Here is a 26,178-nt window from a genome sequence, read left to right on the forward strand (position 1 = left end):
ACCTGTGGCTAGTCAGCAATTTCTATTGGACAACATTGGTTAAATGGAATGCATGTGAAATTAAGTTTGACTACTCAATTTAGAATGCGGATTAACCAATTTAGAAACAATTTTCAGCTAATATCATGAAGTTTGTGTAGAACATAAGGGGCTGTTTGTGAGAGAAAATTCTGAGGACCTGATGCAATAATTGACCTCAATTGAGAATTACCTGAATAGTTGCTGGTAGAAAAAAATACCCACAAACTTTTTTCTAATTTGCAACAGACCAATATTGATTTTAAAAATCAAAATAAATATACAGCCTACTCTTAATTCAAAGGCGCTTCATTCAGATTAATTCAAATTTTTTTAGCGCAAAAAAAAAGTGATCGACTTCAGATTGTCATCAGGAGTAGACTGTGTACTTGCAGTTTTTGTAAACGACACGGACATGCTTGTACAGGAGGTGGAGCTGCATGAAAAGCCATTCTCACGATACAACTCTACTGGTAGGGGGCAGAATCAATGTACTCAGTGATGTAGTTCCGACTTAAAAATCTTATCGGATACACAGAATCAGTTCTGGAACACTCACTGAGCCTCGAACAAAGGCAGTCCAAAATCATATTTAATTATATTCAAAGCTTTAATTAGCAAATTATGCAAAGTATTTGCTGCACAATGTACCCTACCCCAGTTTGATTTTTTTGCTCCCACTGCATTTGAATAAAGTACAGCTCCGTTATTTGGAAATGGCACAAATTAGTCCAAGTTTTTACCCCCCTCACCCTGCCACAAATTAGTCCAGTGGTTGAACCCAAGTTAGTCTTTCAGATGTTGGAGGGAAGGGATTTTTTTTCTTTTCGAAAATAACGATATTGTACACTTGAAAAATCAAGTGACAAGGTTAGAAATCTGAATTAACACTGGAAAAAATGAACACAGCGCAATCCTGATGTAGTGCTCGATTTGGGAAAAGGCCACTGTGCCCGACTGAACACTACGGCCAAAGTCTGCCTTCAGGGGTGGAGGACAACATCTGTGCAACACTGGAGTGAATTTTCAAAACTGTTACAAATGCTGTAAACTATAGGAGAACAGGACTCCGGCATGCCCTGGCCTCCATGGCAACCGTTGTAAACTATATTGGACGGGACTGACGCATCCCAACTCCACGGCAACTATCAGTCCACCTCTGCTGAGAAACTTCCTACTGCAAAGCAGCCCTACTAGTATTTTTTTTTAAAAGTGAGTTTTGAACAGTGCGTCTGATTTGCAACGAGCGGGTTTACAAATACAGGTATCAATAGGACGTATTTTCAGAATTCAGATTTCAGAAACTGAGCACTAGACACTGGGAACAGATTCCATTGGGTCGCTTGATATTTCATAAATGCAATTAATCGCAGACTCATCACCTGCTTTTTTTGTAATTATTCCCAAATTCACTGCTGCCACAATTGGTTTGCTGCTCTCCCAAAGACTGAAAATCGATCGCTAATTATTTATAACAGTAGCAAGTGAAGGGGATTTTAAGAAACAAGTTAGGCAGCATCCCGTGCTCCAGATCCAACATGATTATGGTATTCAATTCGTGGAAAAAAAACATGATATCCAACAGTTGAGTAAAGTTAATTACGATACTAAATCACAACGAAGGAGTGGTGTGGTTGGTTGATGCCTCAACAGTAGGCTGCTGGTTTATGCCCATGATTAGCTCCATATCCCGGTCACATCACTGGGGGAAAGGTGAACAGCGGAGACAAGATGGACCCTTTGGAGTGGTGATGGAAGAAAGGGTGAACCACTTTCCGCTGAAGGCTTAATAGTGACAGAAAGGCAATGCTAGCGGGAAAAAAATTACAAACAACTTCACACCCACGCCGATATTCTTCACATATGGATTTACGATTCTCAAAGCTCTCCAATACTGGGTGGGTTCATGTCTGTTGTAGGCTAAGTGACAGAGATTGATTGCTATGATTAGTCTATTGGGGTGGGGGTGGAGGGGTTAGGGTTAGTGGTACCACACAATACAGCCAATAAGATGTCCTGCATTCCCTTATGCTGGTAGGTTGCCTACAATCTGCATTGGAAACGTAGTTGGGAGGGTCGAAATGTGCTAACATTTACTTTGGGATAATATACTCAAGGCCTTTGTTTCAAAGGGGAGGGAAGGCGTGATCACATTCTTCCCAAGGTTATCATGTGGTGATAAGTCTTACAACTGTGGCAATTCTGTGGAAAATGCTTCTGAATATTTTCCCTCCACCTCTATACACAGCCAAATCCTTACAAATGGTTTGGGAAAAGGATTTCGATATTTTTCAGGAGATTAAAACCCCCTACCACCATTAGGATCACAGGCTAAATGCAAGCCATTTTTCTGGCAGAGGTTAGCCCCCCACCCAAATCATTTAAGCCATGCAATTGCTGGACTCATGCAGTGATTTCAGTCACAACTGGTAAAATGATCATTGTTTTGATATATTGTAATTAGCTCCTACAAGATTCTTTGGTTGTTATTAAGTCAATGCCAATCTTCGGTCAAGTGTTTAGCTTATTTTTGCAACAGAAATAACTTACAAAAAATAAAATTAGATAGGAGGGAGTTAATTTAAAGTTAATCATGTGGAACTGGGCTGAACTGACTCCCAGACTATGGGCTCCTTAATGGCCTGTCCAGGCATTGCCCGGTGTAGTACTGAGCCATGCAGGGTAGAACTTCCCGGGTTCAATCCCCAGTTTATGCTGAATGAGCTGAACCCGGCTGCAGCAGCAACAGGGGGGATGCTACAATTGTTCTCTCAGCTGCAGAGCTTGAGGGTGGGGAGAAGGAGGAGGAGAAAACTTCTGCTGGAAAGTTTGTGGATATCAGTCAAGAACTAGGATTGAGGTTCGGTGTGATGCCATTCACAGCCAAAAGCCAGTCAACACTCATGGCATCAGAGAGCAGTTACTAAGCGGTGAGTTACAGGATCAATGTCCATAGAACTGTACCCAGCAGAGAGCAAATGTCTTCAGGGGTGAGATGGGAGAACATTTTGGGTGGGAAAAAAAAAATTGGGAGATTTTAGGCAATGGTTAAACTGGTAAAGGCAGCATGTAACTGAGCCATATGGAGCAAGTGATCACCACAGCTTTGATTGCTGAGTTTATGCTGTTAGTTCTCAGCCACTCTGGCAGTATCGGTCCTACAAATGGTCTTAGTACCCCGGCCAGAAGAGAAAAAAAAACTATATTCTGGAACTAGACAGATGTAAAGTTTCCAGGTGATGGCAGGTTAACCATTAATTGTGTATCTCAAAAGCAAGAGTATGCTTACCCATTTAAATGCTGCATGAGACACACACATGTAACTACCCAACATCAACAACTTATTTAACTGTGACTCTAAACTCTTAATTACTCAACAACCTTTTCTCTCCTGACGTTGTATGTGTGCAACAGGGGCCACTGGGCCACCTACTCCCAAGGTCCCAGAAACACGAGAGCTGTCCACCCGCCCTCTGATCTCTCCACCAGTGAGGTGGTGCCTGGTGTCCACAGCAGCACAGTTGAGATCAGGAACTCTGTGGTGTGGGCATCCAGTCACCGCTATGCTGCATCAACCCGCCACACCAACACACTGAAGGCAACGCCACCGCTTGCGCATCAGAAGTAAGGGAGGTCTAAATCAATCTCAAAACTTAACAGGAATGTTAAAGAAAACTATATAGATCTTTCGTCACTTGACATTCAAAGTGGAAGGTTTCTGCTGAAAGCAACAGTGGCATTCTTGCTGATCGACAAATAAAGGCATCAACTTTGCTTAAGAAGTACAGATAGAATTCCCAAAGAATCTCTCCTGATCACTGTATAAATCGCCAGAGGTCTGGATCATTTCTGCTGTGATTAGATGAACATTACTTCTACATGAACCGTCATCAGCGTACGGAAGTAGTTAACATAAGGAAGCCTAGTATCCCACGCCCTCCACAAAGTAGTCCTCCTCCTCCTCCTCCCCCCGACAAGGTGTAGTGCCTTCCTTCAGTTCAGGGTATTTTTAGGCTCCGATACAAATTTGTGGAAGACCGTCCCATAGCGGAACAGCTATGGAAGCTCAGTACTTCCTTTTAGCAGCTCGTTATCAAAATGCATTTAAAAAGGTCAGTACAAAAATTTCCACCTGGAATTAAAGCTTCTCTCGCAGATCTGCCTCGTTGGGCTATGTCGCGAAAGGCTCATCCAAATTTCCATTCAAACTAAAACAAAAAAAAAATGATGCCCACTCATCTAACTGGTGACATCCAACATCCGCTGCCACCATGTTGAACTCGTCCATGCGTACCAGAACCAGGCTGCTCACTCAACAATCATCAGACGCTAGCTTTGTCGCTGTAGAAGGGCGTCACGTGGAACATGTAGCAGTGTGTGCAGACCCGGACTGGTTTCATCTGGCCGTATCGAGGTAAGGGAGCAGAGTGAGAAGAGCAACGTGAGCAGAAGATCTGTTAAATGAAAAGGCATTTAAATTTCATACACGTAGCAAAAAAAATAAGATAACAACCGAATTCTGGAGGCTCCAATAACACTTTTAAAATGAAGATGGGAACATAAATAAACAGTGTACACACAGAATTTACAGGTCTTTCAGGCCAACAGGTCTATGCTCCAAATGAACCTCCTCCCACCCCTCTTCATCTCACCCTATCAGCATATCCTTCTATTCTTTTCTCCCTCATGTACTTATCTAGCTTCCCTTTAAATGCATCTATTCTATTCGCCTCAATTACTTCACGTGGTAGCAAGTTCCACATTCTCGCCACTCTCTGGGTAAAGAAGTTTCTTCTAAATTCCTTATTGGATTTATTAGTGACCATTTTATATTCATGACCCCTAGTTTTGGACTCCTCAATATAAGCATTCCAGAGCCATCTTTCCTTTTTTTAAAAAATATATCTATTGCAACAGATGTTTCCCCTTTCAAAAACCATACAATAATCTTTCATCACAAAAGATCGCAAGCACAATGTTTTCAGTTCAACCTGCTCAAAACAATTGACGTAAAAAATATTCAGCAGAGCTCTAGAAGTAAGCTATGGTATTGCAACCCCCGCCCCCCCATCCTCATATTGGTAGTTGCAATATCTTATGTAGCACTAATGCGCCTAAAATAATGTAATTTCCAATTTTATCACCCCCCCCCCCCCCCCCCCAAACCCAATCTCTTGGAGTTGCCAGTATTTGTTTCGACAGGGAGTGGAGGTGGGGGCAGGGCTGGGTGCTTTCCAGTACTTTGCTCAAGTCACCATTCTTCATGTGCAAATCCAGACAGAATATGTAGGCAGGCTGTTTTACCAGAGGGAGCACGCAGCCAAGCAGGTTCCTGTCCGTGTCTTACCAGCTGGGGTCAATGAGTAGCGATCGGGAACTTTATCCGATTCTCCTCTCTAAGCCCTCCTCCTTCCCCACAACTTAAGCGTTGCAAGAGGCACAGTAGAGCCCTTACCACAGATCAGTCAACTCAGCAGATCACCAATGTGAGAGAAATTGGAGCTGTTTGAGAACGGAAAGGGAGCAGTTAAAAAAAAAAAGTTGGGCTGGTTTTGCAGAACCGAAACACGAAGGCTGTTGAAGTTAAAGGTTAATAAACTGGTCAAAATCAGTCTGTGTTCTCTCCCCGCTCCTGGGAAACTCCGTACTTCAAACCCATTTGGCAACAGCAGCTATAATTTTTGACTTGTAAGATGGGAAATCTATCCTCACGTTTGTCTGACGTGAAGGCCATCTCTTTGAGATGTACAAATGCACTGTCGAGGAGAGGTGGAATGCAAGTTTCCAGATGGTACAGCTTATCGTGCTGTTAAACAGAAGTGAGCTACTCCCCTAAAAAAGGAGGGACCAAGGCGAGGAAATAAGTATTGCTTTTGGTCATCCCTTAGTGGTCACCTCAGCGGCGCACATCAGTAGAAACCAGGAATCAGGTGAGGTGTCCATAAGAGGGAGGGTTTATAGTGTGAGGAAATGATATAATAAGCACATGAACCAAAATATTTTAGAACAAAAAGTGCTTGAGAGGTTCTTCAACCAGTGAGAAACAGAATTAAATAATTTGCAAAATTGGAAGCCAATAAGAGGGTTATTTATCATCTGCTCTTTTTGCCTCCCCAGATTTGTAATGGGTAGGGCTCCTGGCCCTCTGAGACACAACTTAGGTTATAAAGTTGTTGGAACAGCTTTGCTGGATTGCTGATAAAATTGGGGTAAGATTTCCTATGTTCACTTCTTCCAGCAGTTGCAAGGTGTTGCCAGTTATAGAATCATAGAAAGGTTACACACTGAAGGAGGCCATTTGGCCCATTGAGTCCGTGCCGGCTCTATGCAAGAGCAATCCAGCTGGTCCCACTCCCCTGCCCTTTCCCCGTAGCCCTGCAATTATTTTCCTTTCAAGTACTTATCCAGTTCCCCTTTGAAGGCCATGATTGAATCTGCCTCCACCACTCCCTTGGGCAGTGCCTTACCACTCACTGTGTAAAAAAGTTTTTCCTCATGTCACCTTTGGTTCTTTTGCCAATCACCTTAAATCTATGTCCGCTGGTCCTTGACCCTTCTGCCAATGGGAACAGTTTCTCTCTATCTACTCTGTCTAGAACCTTCATAATTCTGTTAATTGTAGGTGTTCTAAAAGATCTAATTTATGAAACAGTGATCCTGGGAAATTATAGGAACTGGAGGAGGCCATTCAGGCCCTCGATCCTGTTATGCTATTCAATTAGATCATGGCTAATCTGTACCTCAACCCCATTTATCTGTCTTTGCTCCATATCCCTTGAACCCTTACCCAACAAAAATCTATAGATCGGAGTCTGCAAAGCTCCAACTATCACAGCATTCAGCCTTTTGTGGGAGCAAGTTCCAGATTTGCACTACCCTTTGTGTGAAAAGTGCTTCCTAATTTCACTCCTAATAGGTCTCAATCTAATTTTATAATGTCCCCTTGTTTTGGATTCCCTCAAACAAAGAAAATAGTTTCTCTGTATCTACTCTATTGAATCCCTTCGTATTCTAAACCCCTTGAGATAAAGGTCAACATTCCATTCGTCTTTTTGATTACTGTTTGCACCTGTGCACCAGCATTTAGTGATTTGAGTACATGGTCACCTAAATCCCTTTGCTCCTCCACAGCTCCTAGTCTATCACCATTAAGAAAATAATCCTATTTATCTTTCTTGGATCCAAAGTGGATAACCTCACACTTCCCCACATCAAACTCCATTTGCCACAGTTTTCCCCTCTTGCTTAATCTGTCTATGTCCCTTTGTAACTTCCTGCTCCAATCTTCACAATTTACTGTACCTTCTAACTTAGTATCATCTGCAAACTTGAATAAACAACTCTATTCTTGAATCAGTTATTAATATACATAATGAAAAGCTGATGTCCTGGGAAACACCACTTGTCACATCCCGCCAATCAGGAAAGGAGCTATGTCTCCTACCTCCTAATAAATTACCAACCCATGTCATAAGGTTACATCCAATTCTGTGTGCTTTCATTTTTGCTAATAATCTCTTATGCAGAACCTTATCAAATGCCTTCTGGAAGACCATATAGACAACATCCATAGACAATCCTCCATTCGCCATGCTAGTGACATCCTCAAAAAATTCAACTGGATTAGTCAGACATGACGTACCCTTCACAAATCCACACTGACTCTCTTTGATCAGCTCATATTTGTCCAAGTGCTCAGTCACACTGTCCCTGATGATAGATTCCAGTAACTTACCCACAACTGATGTTAAACTGACTGGTCTTTAGTTACCTGATCTCTATCTCATTTGCAGTTTTCCAATCCAGAGGCACAATTCCTGAATCTAGAGGGCTTTCGAAAATTAAGACTAACGCACCTGCAATTTCCTCGCCCATTTCTTTTGATACTCTGGGGTGGAAACTCAGTTCCTGGGGATTTGTCTATCTTAACTCCTATTATTTTCTCTAGAGCCATTAAAAAAAAAACTGGTATCAAATTCACTAGGTTCATCCCACTATTATTAATGTATTGCTAACCAGAGGAAATAATCTCCTACTCTCTCCTTTCACAATGCCCAAACTAAGATGTCTTCACCCTTTTAAAAAAAAATGTATCTGTTCTTGGGATGTGGGTGACACTGGAAAGGCAGTATTTATTGCCCATCTCTGGGTGCCCTGAGGACATTAAGAGTCAACCATGCATTGTGGGGTTGGAATCATATGTAGGCCAGATTGGGCAGTGTTGGCAGATTCACTTCCCTGAAAGACATTACATAGAATGTGCAGCACAGAAACAGGCCAACAGAAAAAATGTTTCCACTTGTGGGGGAGTCCAAAACTAGAGGTCATAAATATAAAATAGTCACTAATAAATCCAATAGGGAGAAACTTCTTCACCCAGAGTGGTAAAAATGTGGAACACGCTACCACAATGAGTAGTGAGGCAAATAGCATAGATACATGTAAGGGGAAGCTAGATAAGCACATGAGGGAGAAAAGAATAGAAAGGTATTGAGATATGGTTGGATGATGTAGGGAGGGAGGAAGCTCATCTGGAGGATAAATGGAGCATAGACCAGTTGGGCTGAATGGCCTGTTTCTGTGCTGTAGTTTCGATGTAACTGGTCCATGCTGGTGTTTCTGCTCCACACGAGCTTCCTCCCTCCCGACTTCATCTAAGTCTGCCCTGGAAGTGGAAACATCTTCTCTACATTTACCCTATCAAATCCTTTCATAATCTTAAAAGACCTTTATCGGGTCACCCCTCAGTCTTTTCTAGTGAAAACAGCCCCAGTCTGCTCAATCTTTCCTGATAGATATAACCTCTCAGTTCTGGTATTATCTTAGTAAATCTTTTTTGCACCATCCCCAGTGCCCCTATATCCTTTTTATAATATGGAGATCAGAACTATTCACAGTACTCCAATGTGGTCTAACCAAGGTTCTATACAAGTTTAACATGACTTCTCTGCTTTCCATTTCTATCCCTCTAGAAATGAATCCCAGTGCTTGATTTGCCTTTTTTAATGACCTTATTAACCTGTGTCGCTACTTTTAGTGATTTGTGTATCTGTACCCCCAGATCCCTTTGCACCTCTACCCCATTTAGACTATTATCCAAGCAGTATATGGCCTCCTTATTCTTCCTACCAAAATGTAATACCTCAAACTTATCTGTATTGAAATTTATTTGCCAATTACACTCCCATTTAGCACGTTTAATGATGTCTTCCTGTATTTTGTCGCAGTCCTCCTTGATATTAACTACAACCCCCAATTTGGTGTCATCCGCAAATTTTGAAATTGTACTTCTGATTCGAGTCCAAATAGCTTATGTAAATGGTGAACAACAGCGGTCTCAGCACCATCCTTGTGGAACACCACTTCCCACCGTTTGCCAGTTTGAGTAACTATCTTTAACCCCTACTCTCTATTTTCTGTTTTGTAGCCAGCTTGCTACCCATTCTGCTACTTGTCCCCTGACTCCACATGCTCTGACTTTAGTCATGGGTCTTCTATGCGGTACCTTTTCAGAGGCATTTTAAAAATCCAAATATATTACATCTACTACACTGCCCTTGTCTACTCTTTCTGTTACTTCTTCAAAGAATTCAATAAGGTTGGTCAAGCATGACGTTCCCTTTTTAAATCCATGCTGACTATTCTTTATTATATTTTTGGTTTCTAGATGTTTTTCTATTACATTTTTGAGTAAGGATTCCATTATCTTTCCTACCACCGATGTTAAGCTAATTGGTCTATAGTTCCCTGGACTGGTTCTATCTCTCTTTTTAAATACAGGAGTCATATTAGCTGTCCGCCAGTCCTCTGGCACTATTCCCCTTTCTAATGAATTTTTATATATATGTAATAGTGCCTCTGCTATCTCTTCCCTAACTTCTTTAAGTATGCGCAGATGCAATCCATTCGGACTAGCAGTTTTATCCCCTCGAAGTTTGATTAGTTTATCAATTATCGCCCCCCTTTCTATCTTCAATGTCTTTATACCTCTTTTGATCTCTTCTTCTAATGTCATGCCCACCTTGTTAGTCCCCCTGGTAAATACTGAGGCAATTTAATATTTCTGCCATTTTGCTGTCATTACCTATGAGTTAATTGTGTGCATCCCTTAGTGGCCCTACCCCTTTCTTTATTTTTCTTTTGTTATGTATATGTCTGTAGAATACTTTACTGTTTCTTTTTATATTCCTTGATAACTTAATTTCATAGTTTTTCTTTGCCTTCCTAATTATTTTTTAAAATTTCTTTCCTAACCTTTTCGTATTCCCTTTTGTCATCCCCTCCTTTGTTGCCTATTTACTTAGTTTATGCCTTTTTTCTTTAGTTTCAATTTTGCCTTTATTTCTTTATTCATGCGTGGTGTTTCATTATTGACCAGTTTGTTCTTGCTTTTTAGTGGGATATATTTCTCCTGGACTCTATTGATCACCGTTTTAAATGTTTCCCGTTGCTGTTCTAGTTCTTTGTTTATCAGTAAATTCTTTCAGTTTATTTTCCCTAGTTCCATTCTCATCCCCTGAAAATCAGCTTTTTTCCACATTAGCAAACCAGTTGTGTTTTTAACAACAATCTGGCATCTTTAATCATCTGATCTTCTGGTGCTCTCCCCAAAAATTACCAGATTTATTGAATTCAATTTCACAACTTGCCATGATGGGATTTGAATTCACAACCTCTGGGTTGCTAGTCCAGTACCATAACCAATAGGCTACTGTACCTTATAACTATGTCATGACACAAGGCCATCAACTAGCTCTCAAATTCCAATCAGAACCACTGCCAGGAACAAGAACCTGAAGATAGATCAAGTGAAACTGGATTGTTCTTTTTATGGTTTCCAGAACATGATGCACTATTTAGTTTGGTGCTGGAAACCCATTTCGTTCAAAAGCTTCCATCAAGTCTGGCGCTTAATCGATTACCTTTCCACAGCTTCTGCAGTGATGCTTTCTTCGGATCACAGTGAATGGTGCCTTGCATGCAGTACAGTAGCTGCAGACTTCATCTGGTACCCATTCTGGAGGATCTGTCACAAACAGGAAAAGAGGAGACTCCTTCAGCCAACCATGTAAACCAAAAGCAGCAATTTCTCTCCATCCTCCATCTCACCACCACTTACTGGTGCAAACTAACGGTTGTAAACACAACGTAGCTACGTCGCTGAGCGTTTACAACTTGTGTAATTAAGTAATTTAATCCTAGAATTCATCAGATGGGACGTCACTCAATACAAATTCCTTTGGAATGGCTCAGTGGTGTCCAAATGGACAATACAAGCCAACACCACTGACAGTTAAAGGAGGAAAGCGCGGGAATGCACGTGTGCATATTGTGTACCTGTGCGGGGAGGGGTAGCGGCAGTGGAAAATAAAAGAGTACTATATTCTGAACGGAATTTCTCCTGCACTTTTCTTTTTCTATGGCAGTCACTTTAATACCTCCTCACCTCACAGAAACCTGCACAGATTGAAATAAAAATCAGTAATCAAGCTGCTCTAAATTGCTCGATTTGCAATCTGTGGTGAGGTTATATACTGCTTAAAAGGTGAAAGTACGCCCGAGGCAAATATTTAGAATGCAGTTACCCCCCCGTGCCCCCACCCCCAAGCTGCACTCACTTCAATTCATTTTATAATGGTTTCATTTTGAAATCCTTATTTTAAACAGCTCCTGCTCAATGCTTTCAAGGTTTTCATTTGGTCAGGTTCAAGTGACGGCATCCAGTGTTGTCAGTCAAGAGGAGAGCCAGCAGGCCAAGAAGAGTAATCTCTGCGCTGAACAGAAGTATTATATATAAAAAAAATACACACACGTACATTAAACAGCTTAGTGCACATCTTCTCTACCAGGGACAATTTGTGTCCTTCACAAACATTGCCCATATTTTTCCAGTGAGTATAATAGTGAACTCAAGTTGTCTGAAAACAGCCCCTTCTCAACATACAGAAAAATTCCTTAGTGGCAAATTTAGATAAACACATACCTTCAACACAACGTGCAAGACTACGGGTAATGTGGACAATTTTAATTTTAGTTCACAAAAGTGACATTTCACGCCACAGCGCACATACTGCAATGTTCTTTGTTGCAATTTTTCCATTCAATGTCCAGCCTTAGAAGCCTGAAATGTTGCTGACATAATATTCAGCATTCAAAGGGGATACTTCAATCACATGCCTCAGTCCTCAGAATGTTTGTATTGCAACTGCAACTCGGTTTTCAACTAAAATAACTTCTCAATCATCACATAAAGGAACATATTTCTGCACTCAAAAGTTCTCAGTCTAACATAATGCTAATGTTCAAGGCATCATCATTCTCTAATGGTTCAAGTTCACTTCTGCATAAACAGTAAATGCAAAAAATAAAATTACACTCATTTGTCAAATGGTTTGACAGTCAGAACCTTTCTATAACCCTCCACCCAAACAAGTTTTTCCTGATAATTTTCTTCTCTTCCCTCCTCTGTTGAGTCCTTGCTGGGTAACAGACAACGGATCCCCTCTGGTGCCTCACATAAGTAGCCATTCTTCATGTGCGAGCCTGGCAAGTGTTGCCAGGCCATTCGATTGTTTGAGGAAGAGGGGTATTATAATCACTTCCGATCCTGCCCGCACACCGGGATTCCAGGAAAGCAATCAGGAACGAGAGCCCTGCTGATTCTCCCCTCCTCAACTAAAGAGCTGTGAGGCCACTTTTATCATTCCTACCACCATCCTTTTCATTCAATCATCTGACGAAGGAGATAATCTCCGAAAGCTTGTGATTTAAAAATAAATTTGTTGGACTATAACCTGGTGTTGTAAGATTCCTTACATTTGTCCACCCCAGTCCATCACCGGCATCTCCACATCATTACCACCATCCTGGCTAAGAACAGCTAACTCAGTGCTGGTCAGGGATCAACCCTGGGTCCTACCTGCTGTGGCTCAGTTATCATCTTAACCATAGCTGCTGAACCAGTGGGAATGCCTAAAATACATCCATAATATGGGTTACTTTTAAACTTCTCAGACTAATTCCAAGTGTTTTTTTCCCTGTGTGTGTCTACATTACATGACGTGGGAGGCTGTTCTACAAGATTATGACACTAGATAAGGTTATAATTGGTCAAGTGAGACAAAAAAAAGTGTGTTTTGAAATTAAACCAGTAATTTAAAGCTTCTATATAGATTATATTGCTGTGGTGACCATCATTTGTTTTGAGGCTAGATGTGTGCACCATTGGAATACACATGGGTGAGCTACTGGAGGCCAATCAGCATCCATTGAACTGTACCTCAACAAGGATCCTTCAGGAGAGGAGGAAGAAAGGAGAGAAAATTGGCAGCGAAAGTTTGATGAGAGAATTAAAAAAAAAAACCAGTGCACTTCTGGACATGCAAATCAGTACATAACATTCGGTTTGGCCAAGCTTTAAAATGAATAGTGGCGCACAAATACGCCGGATATAGTTGAGACTCAAGTTGAATATTATAAATTGGCAGCTGCTTACTGAAGTACACTGGCATTTAAAAACATTACTGCTCTCAGGAGGGAACTGTACCGTTCTAGCATATCAATCAACTCAAATTCAGCCCGAATGACTATTAAGAATGACGCAATGCTCAAAAGGATGCTGGGTACATTGATATTACTTTCAATTTTCTTTGAGTTACATAAGTGTCTACAGCACAGAAAAAGGCCATTCGGCTCAACTGGTCTATGCCAGCGCTTATGCTCCACACGAGCCTCCTCCTGCCCCTCTTCATCTAACCCTATCAGCATATCCTTCCACGAAACATGTCATTTTCTTCAATGTGATTGGATAGAGGGGCCAGAGTGATCCGCGTGCTGTAATTATGCTGCTCATAGACTTGCCTGGATGCAACACACATCCACACAAATTTACTCGTCTGTTTGAACATTAATGCAATGAATAGAACCATCACACCAGCACCCACGAGTTATGCTCGAATTACCAGCACGGTGTGTGGTTTTATGGAAATATCAGAGTAACTTTCATTATATCAGAAATGGCCTTTACAGTTGTGATTTTATATTTTGCCAAACTCTGGAGATTAAACTGCTCAGTATTCCAGTCTACCAACTGCTTATTCATTAATTACAAGGCAAACACTGAATCCTTTGTAGGTTGCTGGAACAGCCAGTAGGCCTCCCTTTCTCTTGGTGAGATCCTGATTAAATATGGGTTAAGTAGTTTGAATACTATTGAAACATTAAAGCAAGAAGAGGTCACAGCAGTGTTTGAAGTTTTTGCAGCCTCAATCGGATCACAGTGTAAAAAATAATTGGACTAATAATTTACGTCAGTCATGTAGATTTAAACGAGCATTAAAATCTTGTGTAACTGTACATCGGACACGCTGGCCTTGGAGAAAGTGTAGTGACGGTTCATCAGAATAACTGGGGTGAAAGGATTTAGCTACAAGGAGAAACTAGGTAAATTTGAGCGCTATCCTCTAGCGATGAGCAGCTTAAGTGGAGACCCAACTGAATTGTTCGAAGTAATGAAAAATTCCCTCCAGTAAGGAAATCTAAAACAAGGGGACATAATCTTAATATTTAAACTAAGCTGGTTAAAAGCAAATCCAGAAAAAAATACCCTCACACAAAGGGTTGAGAAAATCTGCAATGCTCTGTCCCAGGCATCCGAAGCAGAATTAATTGCCGTGATTCTTTGTAGCCCATTTGGCAGACAGCTCTTTAACTAAAAGCTGTTTGATCTGGATTTATATCTGGCAACCTTCACCCAGCTCACCAGTCAGAGTCAGAGACAGACACACAAACACAGACAGACAGACAGTCACAGACAAAGCGAGTGTGCATACACGAGAAGAGAGTTCTTGAGAACAGACACAGACACACACACACACACACACACACACACACACACACACACAGAGACTCCGTGGAAGGTTATGGTCAAACACCTTGTTTCAGGTCCGAGTTTTAGTGTGACTCTTAATGTTGCTCACGCCACACTTAAACCGGGAGTGCTTTGTGCTTTGTGCAGAAACCACTGAAAAATATTTTTTGGTCAGCTAGTATCTGACATGCATGCAAATTAAAAAAAAAAATTAGAAGAGTCTCCAAACCAAACTACTGAGAAATCCATACAGCTAGAGTTGCGCTATGTCCAATTTAGAATACAATCTCCCCTCATAGGAAGGCACCCCACTTATCCAAGTTCAGGGAGTTTAGGCATAGGTTAGCAGTGCTAAGGATTAGAGAGCCCCCCCCACCAACCGCGGGCAGAGGTACTCCTGCAATTTAAGCAGCTGTGTGCGCAGCCTACTAGCACAGAGCACTGCTTGCCCAGCCAGGACCACCTGGCCAGTTAGGGCGCTGGCTTATCTGGAGCCAAGTGGGAAGACTCTGAGCTCCCAGTGCTCGGTGTATCTCTCCACATTCCATTAGTGAGTTAGACTGGCTGATCAATCATCAACAGCGCCTGGGATACTGTGGACCTGTCAGGCTCAGGTACCTGATTACAGAGTCTGACGCACACGTTTGATTTGGTTTCGAACTTCAACCGATAGGCATGTCACTTTGGAAAGACTTCAATCCAAAGGAGATCCTGCTCTCCGACACCCCCACTTTACACCCGTTTCAGGTAGAAGTTGAAGGTACCCCCTGAGGTCACTTCTGAATGTTACGGAGAAAACAGGTTACCGCTCTTTAATAGAGACACAACGTTGCTAACATTAATGTTCCATTCCTCGCAGCACTGGAGATTTATTGATGGTTTACCAGGTGGAACAGAGGAGGCTGAAGACTTGCAATGAAAAGTCTGTATATGCAGATCTCAAGAATGTCTGCGACCAGTCTTAATCCCATTTTGGTGAGTTCAGTCAATTGTCGTCAATCCTATTGGTCAGAGCTGTTCGAAGTGTTCCATGTTATGAGGAAGGACTAGGCAACAGACCAACTTTCTGCCTGACCCTTCTGAGGGCAGTCATGTAGAAACTCACCTCCCTGGTTGAAGGAGCTTATGCACTTCCAATATTGAATTCCCATGGAGAGGGTGCACGCCTTAATATGTCCTTTTAACTGAAAGGAATTAGTCAAGGTCAGTGAAGATTAATTAATTAAAAAAAGGAGTGATTTCCACTGCAATGATCCCCCCTAAAAATGTTTACCTTGTATAGTCAAAGCTGGCAAATCTGAGCTATTTAGCAGGGTCAGGTCAATACCACCTCCTATCCCCACCCCATCCCGCAACAATACTTGTGTCAACTTTTCTACACTGGAAAAACGTCAAGCAAAATGACATGCATTTCTGTGAAATCCATCAACTTTGGCAATACTGAACGTTTGAAGGCAGATGCCTCTTCATCCATTACCATGTATTAGCAAGTGCTTAATACACTACCTTCAAGGTCCTCGTCTCTCGTCTTGTCGGCAAGTTCAGAGGAAGAAACACTTTCTCGACATAAAGCACAGTCTTCTAGTGCAGGACTTCTCAACGTCTGGTCACCTGGAACAAACAAGCCAACGCCATTGGAGCAAACCCATGTATTTACACCTGTAAACTCAATTCATTGCTTTTATGGCCATGTATTCAATTACAGAACAGGTTACACAGAGGTTCAAGTTTTCCCATTGCTTAACCTGCAAACTTTTTACACTGCGATCAGTACTGGAAAAAAAGAGCCTGCACAATTTACCATTTTAGTACCCGCTTCCTCCACAAGTTACTCATTTAATTTATGGCTGGCTTTTGGAGGGGAAAAACATGGAATTTTCCACTAATTATTCTCTTGTAAAAGAAAAAAAAAACTTGCATTTATACAGCACCTTTCACGACCTCAGGATGTCATAAAGCACTTCACAGCCAATGAAGTACTTTTCAAGAGGAGTCACTGTTGTAATGCAGGAATGCATCTGCGCAGAGAACAGATAAGTTAATGTTTCTTCAGAGTTGGCTCATTACCTTTCTTTTCTGTCCTGCTGCCCTCGTATTCTAACTTGGTCGCCATGACCTCAAACAGGGTTTTAAGGATGCTTCGCAGGTCACTTGCATAGTTAGTTTGTAGCTGATCAGCAACACCTATGATGTTGTAAGAGAAGAGTTTTTAATTAAAGCAAACATAATTTCCTGCTCATGGACTCGTCGTACTAATGCCATAAATTCAAGTAACAACTGGATCTCAATACGCCACCTGAAGTCAGTTAGCTAGGGGCGGGGGAACAAGTCTCATCTCATTTCCACTCCCCCACAACCTCTTCCTGATCAAAATAATAGTGTAGGTTATCTGCCAACCTGTATTTTTCTACTTTGTGACATGTGTCAATGATCCCACCAATATAATGAATCAATCACAATAGCCCTATTATTTTAAATGTCACATGTGCTTTTATTTTTGGGGGGTTGGGGGGGAAGGGAAGGGGAGAAAGGGGTATTGAGATCCATTTTACAATATAGTATATGATCCACAGATTCCACGATAGAGCCGAGCAATGCAGCACTGGATCATGAATTCAATTTGCTGATCCTAAGCTAAACAACTTCTGGCATTTAAATAGCACCTTTAACATAGAAAAAAAATGACCAAGGCATTTCGATACGGGAAAAATGAGAACAATTACTGTGCAGGATGCACTGCAGCAACTCGTCAAGGCTTCTTCGACAGCACCTCCCAAACCCACGACCTCTACCACCTAGAAGGACAAGAGCAGCAGGTACATGGGAACAACACCACCTGCACGTTCCTCTCCAAGTCACACACCATCCCGACTTGGAAATATATCGCCGTTCCTTCGTCGTCGCTGGGTCAAAATCCTGGAACTCCCTTCCTAACAGCACTGTGGGAGAACCTTCACCACACGGACTGCAGCGGTTCAAGGCGGCGGCTCACCACCACCTTCTCAAGGGCAATTAGGGATGGGCAATAAATGCCGGCCTCGCCAACAACGCCCACATCCCATGAACGAGTTAAAAAAATATATAGTCTGAGCTCTACCGATTTTATCCATCAAAACATATAACTAAAAATTTAAGAGGGGTCATATACTTATAAACTTGTATTGTTAAAAAGCTGCGGCAGAGATTCGAACCATCAAGTCCTATGATAGTTCAAGGTGATTTTTCATTCAGTAAAAAAACATGCACTTATTTTACAAATGCATTTGCCAAAAATGTGGTGATTTTTCTTTTCATCAGTCAGGTATCGTACATGAAACCCTCAAAACCCTTAGAGCCTTAAACTAAGATGTGGAGATGCCGGTGATGGACTGGGGTGGACAAATGTAAGGAGTCGCACAACACCAGGTTATAGTCCAACAGCTTTATTTGAAATCACAAGCTTTTGGAGCTTTGCTCCTTCGTCAGGTGAAGTGAAGAGATGCATATAGGCATAGCATATATAGTCAGAGAACAATGCCTGGTGATTACAGATAATCTTTCTAACTGCCCTTTATCACAGTTAGAAAGATTATCTGTAATCACCAGGCATTGTTCTCTGACTATATATGCTGTGCCGATATGCATCTCTTCACTTCACCTGACGAAGGAGCAAAGCTCCGAAAGCTTGTGATTTCAAATAAAGCTGTTGGACTATAACCTGGTGTTGTGCGACTCCTTACATTAGCCTTAAACTAAGGTAGTGAGAATTCCCCAGAAGCTGAGGTTCTATTAGCCTCATACGGAGTGCACACACTCTCCTCATTGGAACACACCCCACGGAGCAGGCTCGAGGGGCCGATTGGCCTACTCCTGCTCCTATTTCTTATGTTCTTACCAGATTTCAGAGAACTTGGGAATAGCCAAGGCTTATGAACTCCCACATATTCATAGGGTTACTGCTGGAGTTTGACCAGCTAAAACTGCATAACTTACTAGCAGAGAGCACTGGATTTAATGTTACTTTTCCAACGAAATGACCCGATCTGTTAGGGCATGGGCTTGTAGGGTTATCTGGAGCAGAAGGGGAAGAATCACACAGCACAGCTAACCATCAATAACCCAAGCTGTTGTTCAATCAACAGTGCCCTGCAGTCGTGCAACCTGTCTGGCTCAGATATCAGGTTACCAAAACCGCCTTGGAGGATCAACGGAGTGCAAGCTCATCTTTGAAAGAAAGAAACCCCACTTACATTCCATCCCCCCACCCCTGCCACCTCCTCCCTCCCCTCCACCACTTATCTGTCCTGCTAAGGAGTAAGGTCACTGCTTAGCCATCATACAATGGACAAGTGCAGGTTTGAGCCCTCCGTAGGCACAGTGTAATGTAGAACACCAGTCTCATTCATTTGTAGGTTCAGGTGCAACCACCTCATATGGTTTAAATTTCTATATCTCACACACCCACACTGGGCTAGACACCCATCACCACATTTTCTTGGTGTTTGCAATGTCACAAAAGCTACTAATCAACATGATGTGGAGATGCCCGTGATGAACTGGGGTTGACAATTGTAAACAATTTTACAACACCAAGTTATAGTCCAGCAATTTTATTTTAAATTCACAAGCTTTCAGAGGCTTCCTCCTTCCTCAGGTGAACGATGTCGACACTAATCAACATGGCCTTGATAGGATTTAGAGTTTGCATCCATAATACACCCGCAGACAGCATAACACAAGCTAATGTGAGTGCAGACTTTAGGTCAAAAGGATATTGCCACAGGGGTTACAGCAATAAACAAGCTGAAGGAATGGTGGTGTCAAGTCTCAAAGGTGTGGAGATGCCGGTGATGGACTGGGGTTGACAATTGTAATCAATTTTACAACACCAAGTTATAGTCCAGCAATTTTATTTTAAATTCACAAGCTTTCGGAGGCTTCCTCCTTCGTCAGGTGAACGATGTGAAATCATCGTTCACCTGACGAAGGAGGAAGCCTCCGAAAGCTTGTGAATTTAAAATAAAATTGCTGGACTATAACTTGGTGTTGTAAAATTGTTTACAACAAGTCTCAAAGGGGCTGTAGGCAAGAACGTGATGAAAATACATGCAGCATAGTCCTCTCTCCGGCAATAAAAAGGTAACCAAGAGACATCATTTTTTGTTATTCTGGAGTTTAATAGGATTTCATATTGGTTCTCCTGAACACGGTTATGAAAGATGATGCCAGCTGACTTCACACATTTTAATTTATAGGTTTGAAGTGAGAAAGGGAAGGCAGGTGAAGGTTTTCCAAACAAAAAGGTACAAGAAAGATCATTCATTTCTCATTATTAGTCTTAACATTATATGGCTTTATGGATGGTTTGGGGAGGAACTCAAAAGTACAACAATTTACCATAAGTGGGCATACACGAACATTTGGTATCAGGGCTCAATTCAAAATTCTCAATATATTGTAACTAAAACCACCTGTAAGGGTAAATACTAATTTAAGGGCCATGACACACTAACTCAATTTGAAAATGTGCTGTAAACACAAAATAAACTACGCAATTAAAATCTATATGTACAGATTCATTATCATTGCTATCATTAGCAAATTCAAAGAGTGCATTCTCATTGATATCCCAATTTGTTTACACATCGAGTGCTCATAACTATCATAGCAGAATGGATAGCAAGCTGGCTCCAAAACAGAAGAGAGTAGGGCTTAAAGGTAGTTGCTCAGACTGGCAAAAGGTGGGAAGTGGTGTGCCACAAGGATCAGTGCTGGGACCACTGTTGTTCACAATTTACATAAACAATTTGGATTCGGGAATCAAAATTTGCAGACGACACCAAATTGGGGGGGTATAGTTAATACCAAGGAGAACAGCGGCAAAATACAGGAAGACATTAATAAACTTGCAGAATGGGCGTGTAATTGGCAAATGAATTTCAATATAGATAACTGTGAGGTGATACATTTTGGTAGGAAGAATAAAGAGGCCACATACGGCTTAGATAATAAGAGTCTAAATTGGGTAGAAAAGCAGAGAGATCTGGGAGTACAGATACTCAAATCACTAAAAGTAGAGACGCAGGTTAATAAGGCCATAAAAATGCAAACCAACAACTAGGCTTCGTTTCTAGAGGGGTAGAACTGAAAAGCAGAGAAGTTATGTTAAACTTGTATAGAACCTTGGTGGAGTAGTGAGAACAGTTCTGGTCTCCATATTATAAAAAGGATAGATGCACTGGAGAAGGTGCGAAAAAGATTTACTAGGATGATACCAGAATTGAGAGGTTGTACCTATCAGGAAAGATTGAACAGACTGGGTTTCTTTTCTCTAGAAAAAAGACTGAGGGGGCGACCTGATAGTGGTCTTCAAGATTATGAAAGGGTTTGTTAGGGTAGACATAGAGAAGGTGTTTTCACTTGCGGGGGGAGACCAAAACTAGGGGCCATAAATATAAGATAGTCACTAATAAATCCAACAGGGAATTCAGAAGAAACTTGTTTACCCAGAGTGGTTAGAATGTGGAACTCACTACCACAAGGAATAGTTGAGGCGACTAACATTGATGCATTTAAGGGGAAGCTAGATAAACACGAGGGAGAAAGGAATAGAAGGATATGCGGATTGGGTTAGATGAAGTAGGGAGGGAGGAGGCTCGTTTGGAGCACAAACACTGGTCGAATGGCCTGTTTCTGCACTGTACATTCTAAGTAATCGCTATTTTGGTATTTCAGTCTGTCCCAACCAATTGTCACCTACTTTCAGAAGGTACAAATAGATGGGTGGGTGAGAAGGCAATGGGGAAAAAAATGCTTCAGTCCGAGAAAAACACTCAGTTTTTAAACTATTATTTTTTCCTTTGCCTTCCTTTTATGCACTTAGAACTTTTAAAAAAATACTTTGCCTCAAAGATTGTGTTCTTCCATCTTTATTCAGTATTTTCGCCTAATTTTTTTTTTGAATTTTTTTGCTTAATCTGCAAAACTGTCTCCAGCTACTGGAGGTGGTGGGCAGCAGCTAAAGGTTCTTCATCTGCCCAATGTGGGGCAATATGCCAAGCTGTTTTCTACCTGAAAATGAACAATGGAAAGAACTTACATTTATGGAGTACCATTCACCCTCAAGATGGCCCAAAGCATTTCATAATCTAATACTGCAACAGTCCTAAATTCTCAACAATTACATTAGTTGAACAAGTCACAAGCCTACTTTCTTCAAGAGTACCACCCAACTTTCAGGCAGTATCTGGACGTGGAAAATAGTCCCACCTTACAGAAATAGGTCAGGTTTGCAACCCAGCACATTTTTGAGTGGGTGGGCCAACAGCTGTAGAAGTGCCCACCTCAAATGGGGGAGCTCTTCATTTGAATATTCATTTGCGGGAATGTTGGTACATTCTGCCATTCTAGCATGCACAATTCTCAAGGAATGCCCTTTTGAAATGTATGTATTTTAAAAATTTGTTCTTGGGACGTGGGCAACATTGGCAAGGCTTTACTTAATGCCCTTAGGACACCTAGGGATGGGCAATAAGAGTCAATCACGTATGGATACCCAAGGATGCTAGGCAGTGCTAAGTATCATGCAAAAAAGATACGATATTACGTATATTAAACATTCTTTGACTTTTTTCCCCTGTTGGCATTGAAGTTCTCATGAGCCTTTGTGCCAACTGATGTCATTTATTTTTCTTCTTCCCAGCACCATTACTGGCATCAATGGAAATCCCCTTATCTGACCTGTTTAAGATCATAAGAAATAGGAGCAGGAGTAGGCCATTTGGCCCCTCGCACCTGCTCCGCCATTCAATAAGATCATGGCTGATCTTCAACCTCAACTCCACTTTCCTGCCCGATCCCCATAGCCCTTGATTCCCCTACAGTCCAAAAATCTATCCATCTCAGCCTTGAATATACTCAACAACTGAGCATCTACAGCCCTCTGTGGTAGAGAATTCCAAAGATTCACAACCCTGAGTGAAGAAATTCCTCATCCTTAAATGGCCGACCCCTTATCCTGAGACTATGTTTGTAAGAGGAAGACCTCTGGAGGAATGCCAGACAGGTTAGGCTGAACAAAAGATGCTTTGTTCCCATCTGCTAGTACCCACGACTGCAGACAGGGGTGAAAAAAAAACTTGCTTTGGAAGATGATTAGTCCTAGTGAAGGCTCCTCATCCTAAAGAAAGTTTTTACAGTAGATTCCTGATAGTATTATGAAGATGTGTGAATGCCTCACCAACTGCAATACTGGATGTTTCTTTGAAAACAACCCAATCACAGTATGTCCTGCTTTCAGTAGCAGTGTATGAAAGAGGCATGCCAGTGGTATTAAGAACCAACCTTGACTGATAAGTTGCAGCCATACCCAAAATGATGCCAATCATTTCTATAGCCCCTGGCAATGATTGTGGGAACAGTCTTCTCCGGATCTGGTCAGAAGACTATCCCATTAGCTGCAAGGATTCACAACTACCATGCAGCATTGAGCTGGCACAATCAATGATAAGAATAGCTGATGCTTGGCTCCATCTCCTTCCAGGCATTCTGCAATACTGACTTTTGGGACTATGAACATGGGAGTGTCATCCTCTTCACAGCCACTTCATGCAGCAACACCCCCACTTCAACAGCCAAATAGGGAGCAAGGCGCTGGGCTGTTCCTCACAGGCTGCAGATTCTTGCTTCTTTTCCGACCATTTATGCACATCTCATCTTAGACCTCTGCTCCTTCAGCTTTGGCAATGGCTGATGAGTTGAGATGCTGTCTGAGGCTCTCCAAAGGCTTTCAGAATTTTGTCCTATTGTGTCAGCAACATTTAATTGCTCGCAGCCCTTCGTAATTCACTTGCACACGGTACTTCGCTGCTATTCGTCTGCTCTTTACATCTGTCCAAACCTACACCTGATGTTACACTAATGAGCTGACCTAGGAAAATTAGGTGTAAACAGCCCATTTCCATGCAAGTCTAACTAAAATCTGCTAATTGTTATTCTTGCAGTACATACATCAAAAAAGGAAAATCTAGGCTACAGGGTTCAATTTAGATTAAACCTGGGTAACTGCAGGAACGAGATAAACTAGACAACCAATTATTGCAGGGCATCTAATGGCCTCTGCCGTTAGATAGACTGGTTCCTGCACCTTTTAGCTCAATACATTTTTTCCCCGCAAAGTTACTAAAATTGTTTTGTTTTAATTCGTTCATGGGATGTGGGCGTCGCTGGCGAGGCCAGCATTTATTGCCCATCCCTGATTGCCCTCGAGAAGGTGGTGGTGAGCCGCCTTCTTGAACCGCTGCAGTCCGTGTGGTGAAGGTTCTCCCACAGTGATGTTAGGAAGGGAGTTCCAGGATTTTGACCCAGCGACAATGAAGGAACGGCGATATATTTCCAAGTCAGGATGGTGTCTGACTTGGAGGGGAACGTGCAGGTGGTGGTATTCCCATGTGCCTGCTGCCCTTGTCCTTCTAGGTGGTAGAGGTTGCGGGTTTGGGAGGTGCTGTTGAAGAAGTCTTGGCGAGTTGCTGCAGTGCATCCTGTGGATGGTGCTCACTGCAGCCACTGTGTGCCGGTGGTGAAGGGAGTGAATGTTTAGGATGGTGGATGGGATGCCAATCAAGCAGGCTGCTTTGTCCTGGATGGTGTCGAGCTTCTTGAGTGTTGTTGAAGCTGCACTCATCCAGGCAAGTGGAGAGTATTCCATCACACTCCTGACTTGTGGATGGTGGAAAGGCTTTGGGGAAGTCAGGAGGTGAGTCACTTGCCGCAGAATACCCAGCCTCTGACCTGCTCTCGTAGCCACAGTATTTATATGGCTGGTCCAGTTAAGTTTCTGGTCAATGGTGACCCCCAGGATGTTGATGGTGGGGGAGCTGGCGATGGTAATGCCGTTGAATGTCAAGGGGAGGTGGTTAGATTCTATCTTGTTGGAGATGGCCGTTGCCTGGCACTTGTCTGGTGCGAATGTTACTTGCCACTTTTCAGCCCAAGGCTGGATGTTGTCCAGGTCTTGCTGCATGCGGGCTCGGACTGCTTCATTATTTGAGGGGTTGCGAACTGATAACGGTGCTGTGAGGGAAACAGGGCATCTGGGACCTATGTGAACAGGACAACCAACAGGGTCCTTAACCAATCAGATTTAAGGATTGAGAAATAAACAGCAGAAGGACTAAGAAGGTGGGTGAATTCAATGTCAAATCAGGTACAGAAAGAGAAATAATGAGGAAAAGAAAAATCGGATTAAGAGAGGAAAAAAAGAGACAGAAAGGAAAAGTAAGAAAAACCATGTTTAAAATCTCCCTGAATGATTCAAAATCTGAAGGAATGAGACTCCAGACTTGTAATAGTCCATTTTCAGTGCCAGAGAAGTTGATTGGCAGTAATTAACAATTATCACAACATTTAAAGAGTACTTAAGCTATTAATTACTAGCCCTAAATATCTGCAGTGGGTTTAGTTCGTATCTATTGCACAAATACAGCAACTTCATGACATTCAATGCCTGTTAATGATGAGTCAGACAGCGAGATGACGTTTTTTACAAAGCTAACGGCAGAGCGGCGCAACTTGGACAGCAACTTTTGGGTATTCGCATTCAACTGCGCATCTGCTCCCCGTCTGAAGTTGCTGTAACATTAACACAAAGAACGGAGAGAACCGTTAGCCTTACCTTTATCGACAAATCAAAAGAATACATTTCCTCTTGAAGTTACCTTATTAGTCCTGCTAATAGCTTTACGTTGGCTGGATTCTATCAACCAATTAGATCCAACTGATGTGGTAAAAGTAGGTTCATAAGAAAAAGAAATAGGAGCAGGAGTAGGCTATACGGGTCCTTGAGCCTGCTCCGTCATCCATTAAATGATCGACCTCAACTCCACTTTCCCGCCCGATCCCCATATCCCTTGATTCCCCGAGAGTCCAAAAATCTATCTATCTCAGCCTTGAATATATTCAATGGCTCAGCATCCACAGCCCTCTGGGGTAGAGAATTCCAAAGATTCACAACCCTCTGCGTGAAGAAATTCCTCCTCATCTCAGTCTTGAATGGCCGACCACTTATCCTGCGAATATGACCCCAGTTCCAGACTCTCTAGCCAGGGGAAACAACCTCTCAACATCTACCCTGTCAAGTCCCCTCAGAATCTTATATGTTTCAATGAAATCACTTCTCATTCTTCTAAACTCCAGAGAGTATCGGCTCATTCGACTCAACCCCTCATCCCAGGAATTAATCTAGAGAATCCTCGTTGCACCACCTCCAAGGCAAGTATATCCTTCCTCAGATAAGGAGACCAAAACTGTATGAG

General features: G+C 42.1%; 1 protein-coding gene across 1 annotated transcript in view; it reads right to left on the bottom strand.

Moving 5' to 3' along the window:
• Window positions 1-609: 609 nt before the first annotated feature.
• Window positions 610-26,178, bottom strand: part of zfyve28 (zinc finger, FYVE domain containing 28) — a 206,961-nt gene continuing 181,392 nt past the window's right edge. The window contains exons 11-14 of the mRNA XM_067982411.1: window positions 16,955-17,071; window positions 16,394-16,498; window positions 10,941-11,044; window positions 610-4,472 (exon numbers count right to left, since the gene is read on the bottom strand). Of these exons, the coding sequence (XP_067838512.1) occupies window positions 4,341-4,472; window positions 10,941-11,044; window positions 16,394-16,498; window positions 16,955-17,071 (458 nt within the window). The 3' untranslated portion in view covers window positions 610-4,340. The remainder of the gene's footprint in view (window positions 4,473-10,940; window positions 11,045-16,393; window positions 16,499-16,954; window positions 17,072-26,178) is intronic.

Source organism: Heptranchias perlo, chromosome 4 (genome assembly GCF_035084215.1).
Source record: "Heptranchias perlo isolate sHepPer1 chromosome 4, sHepPer1.hap1, whole genome shotgun sequence".
NCBI classification, from domain to species: Eukaryota; Metazoa; Chordata; class Chondrichthyes; order Hexanchiformes; family Hexanchidae; genus Heptranchias; species Heptranchias perlo.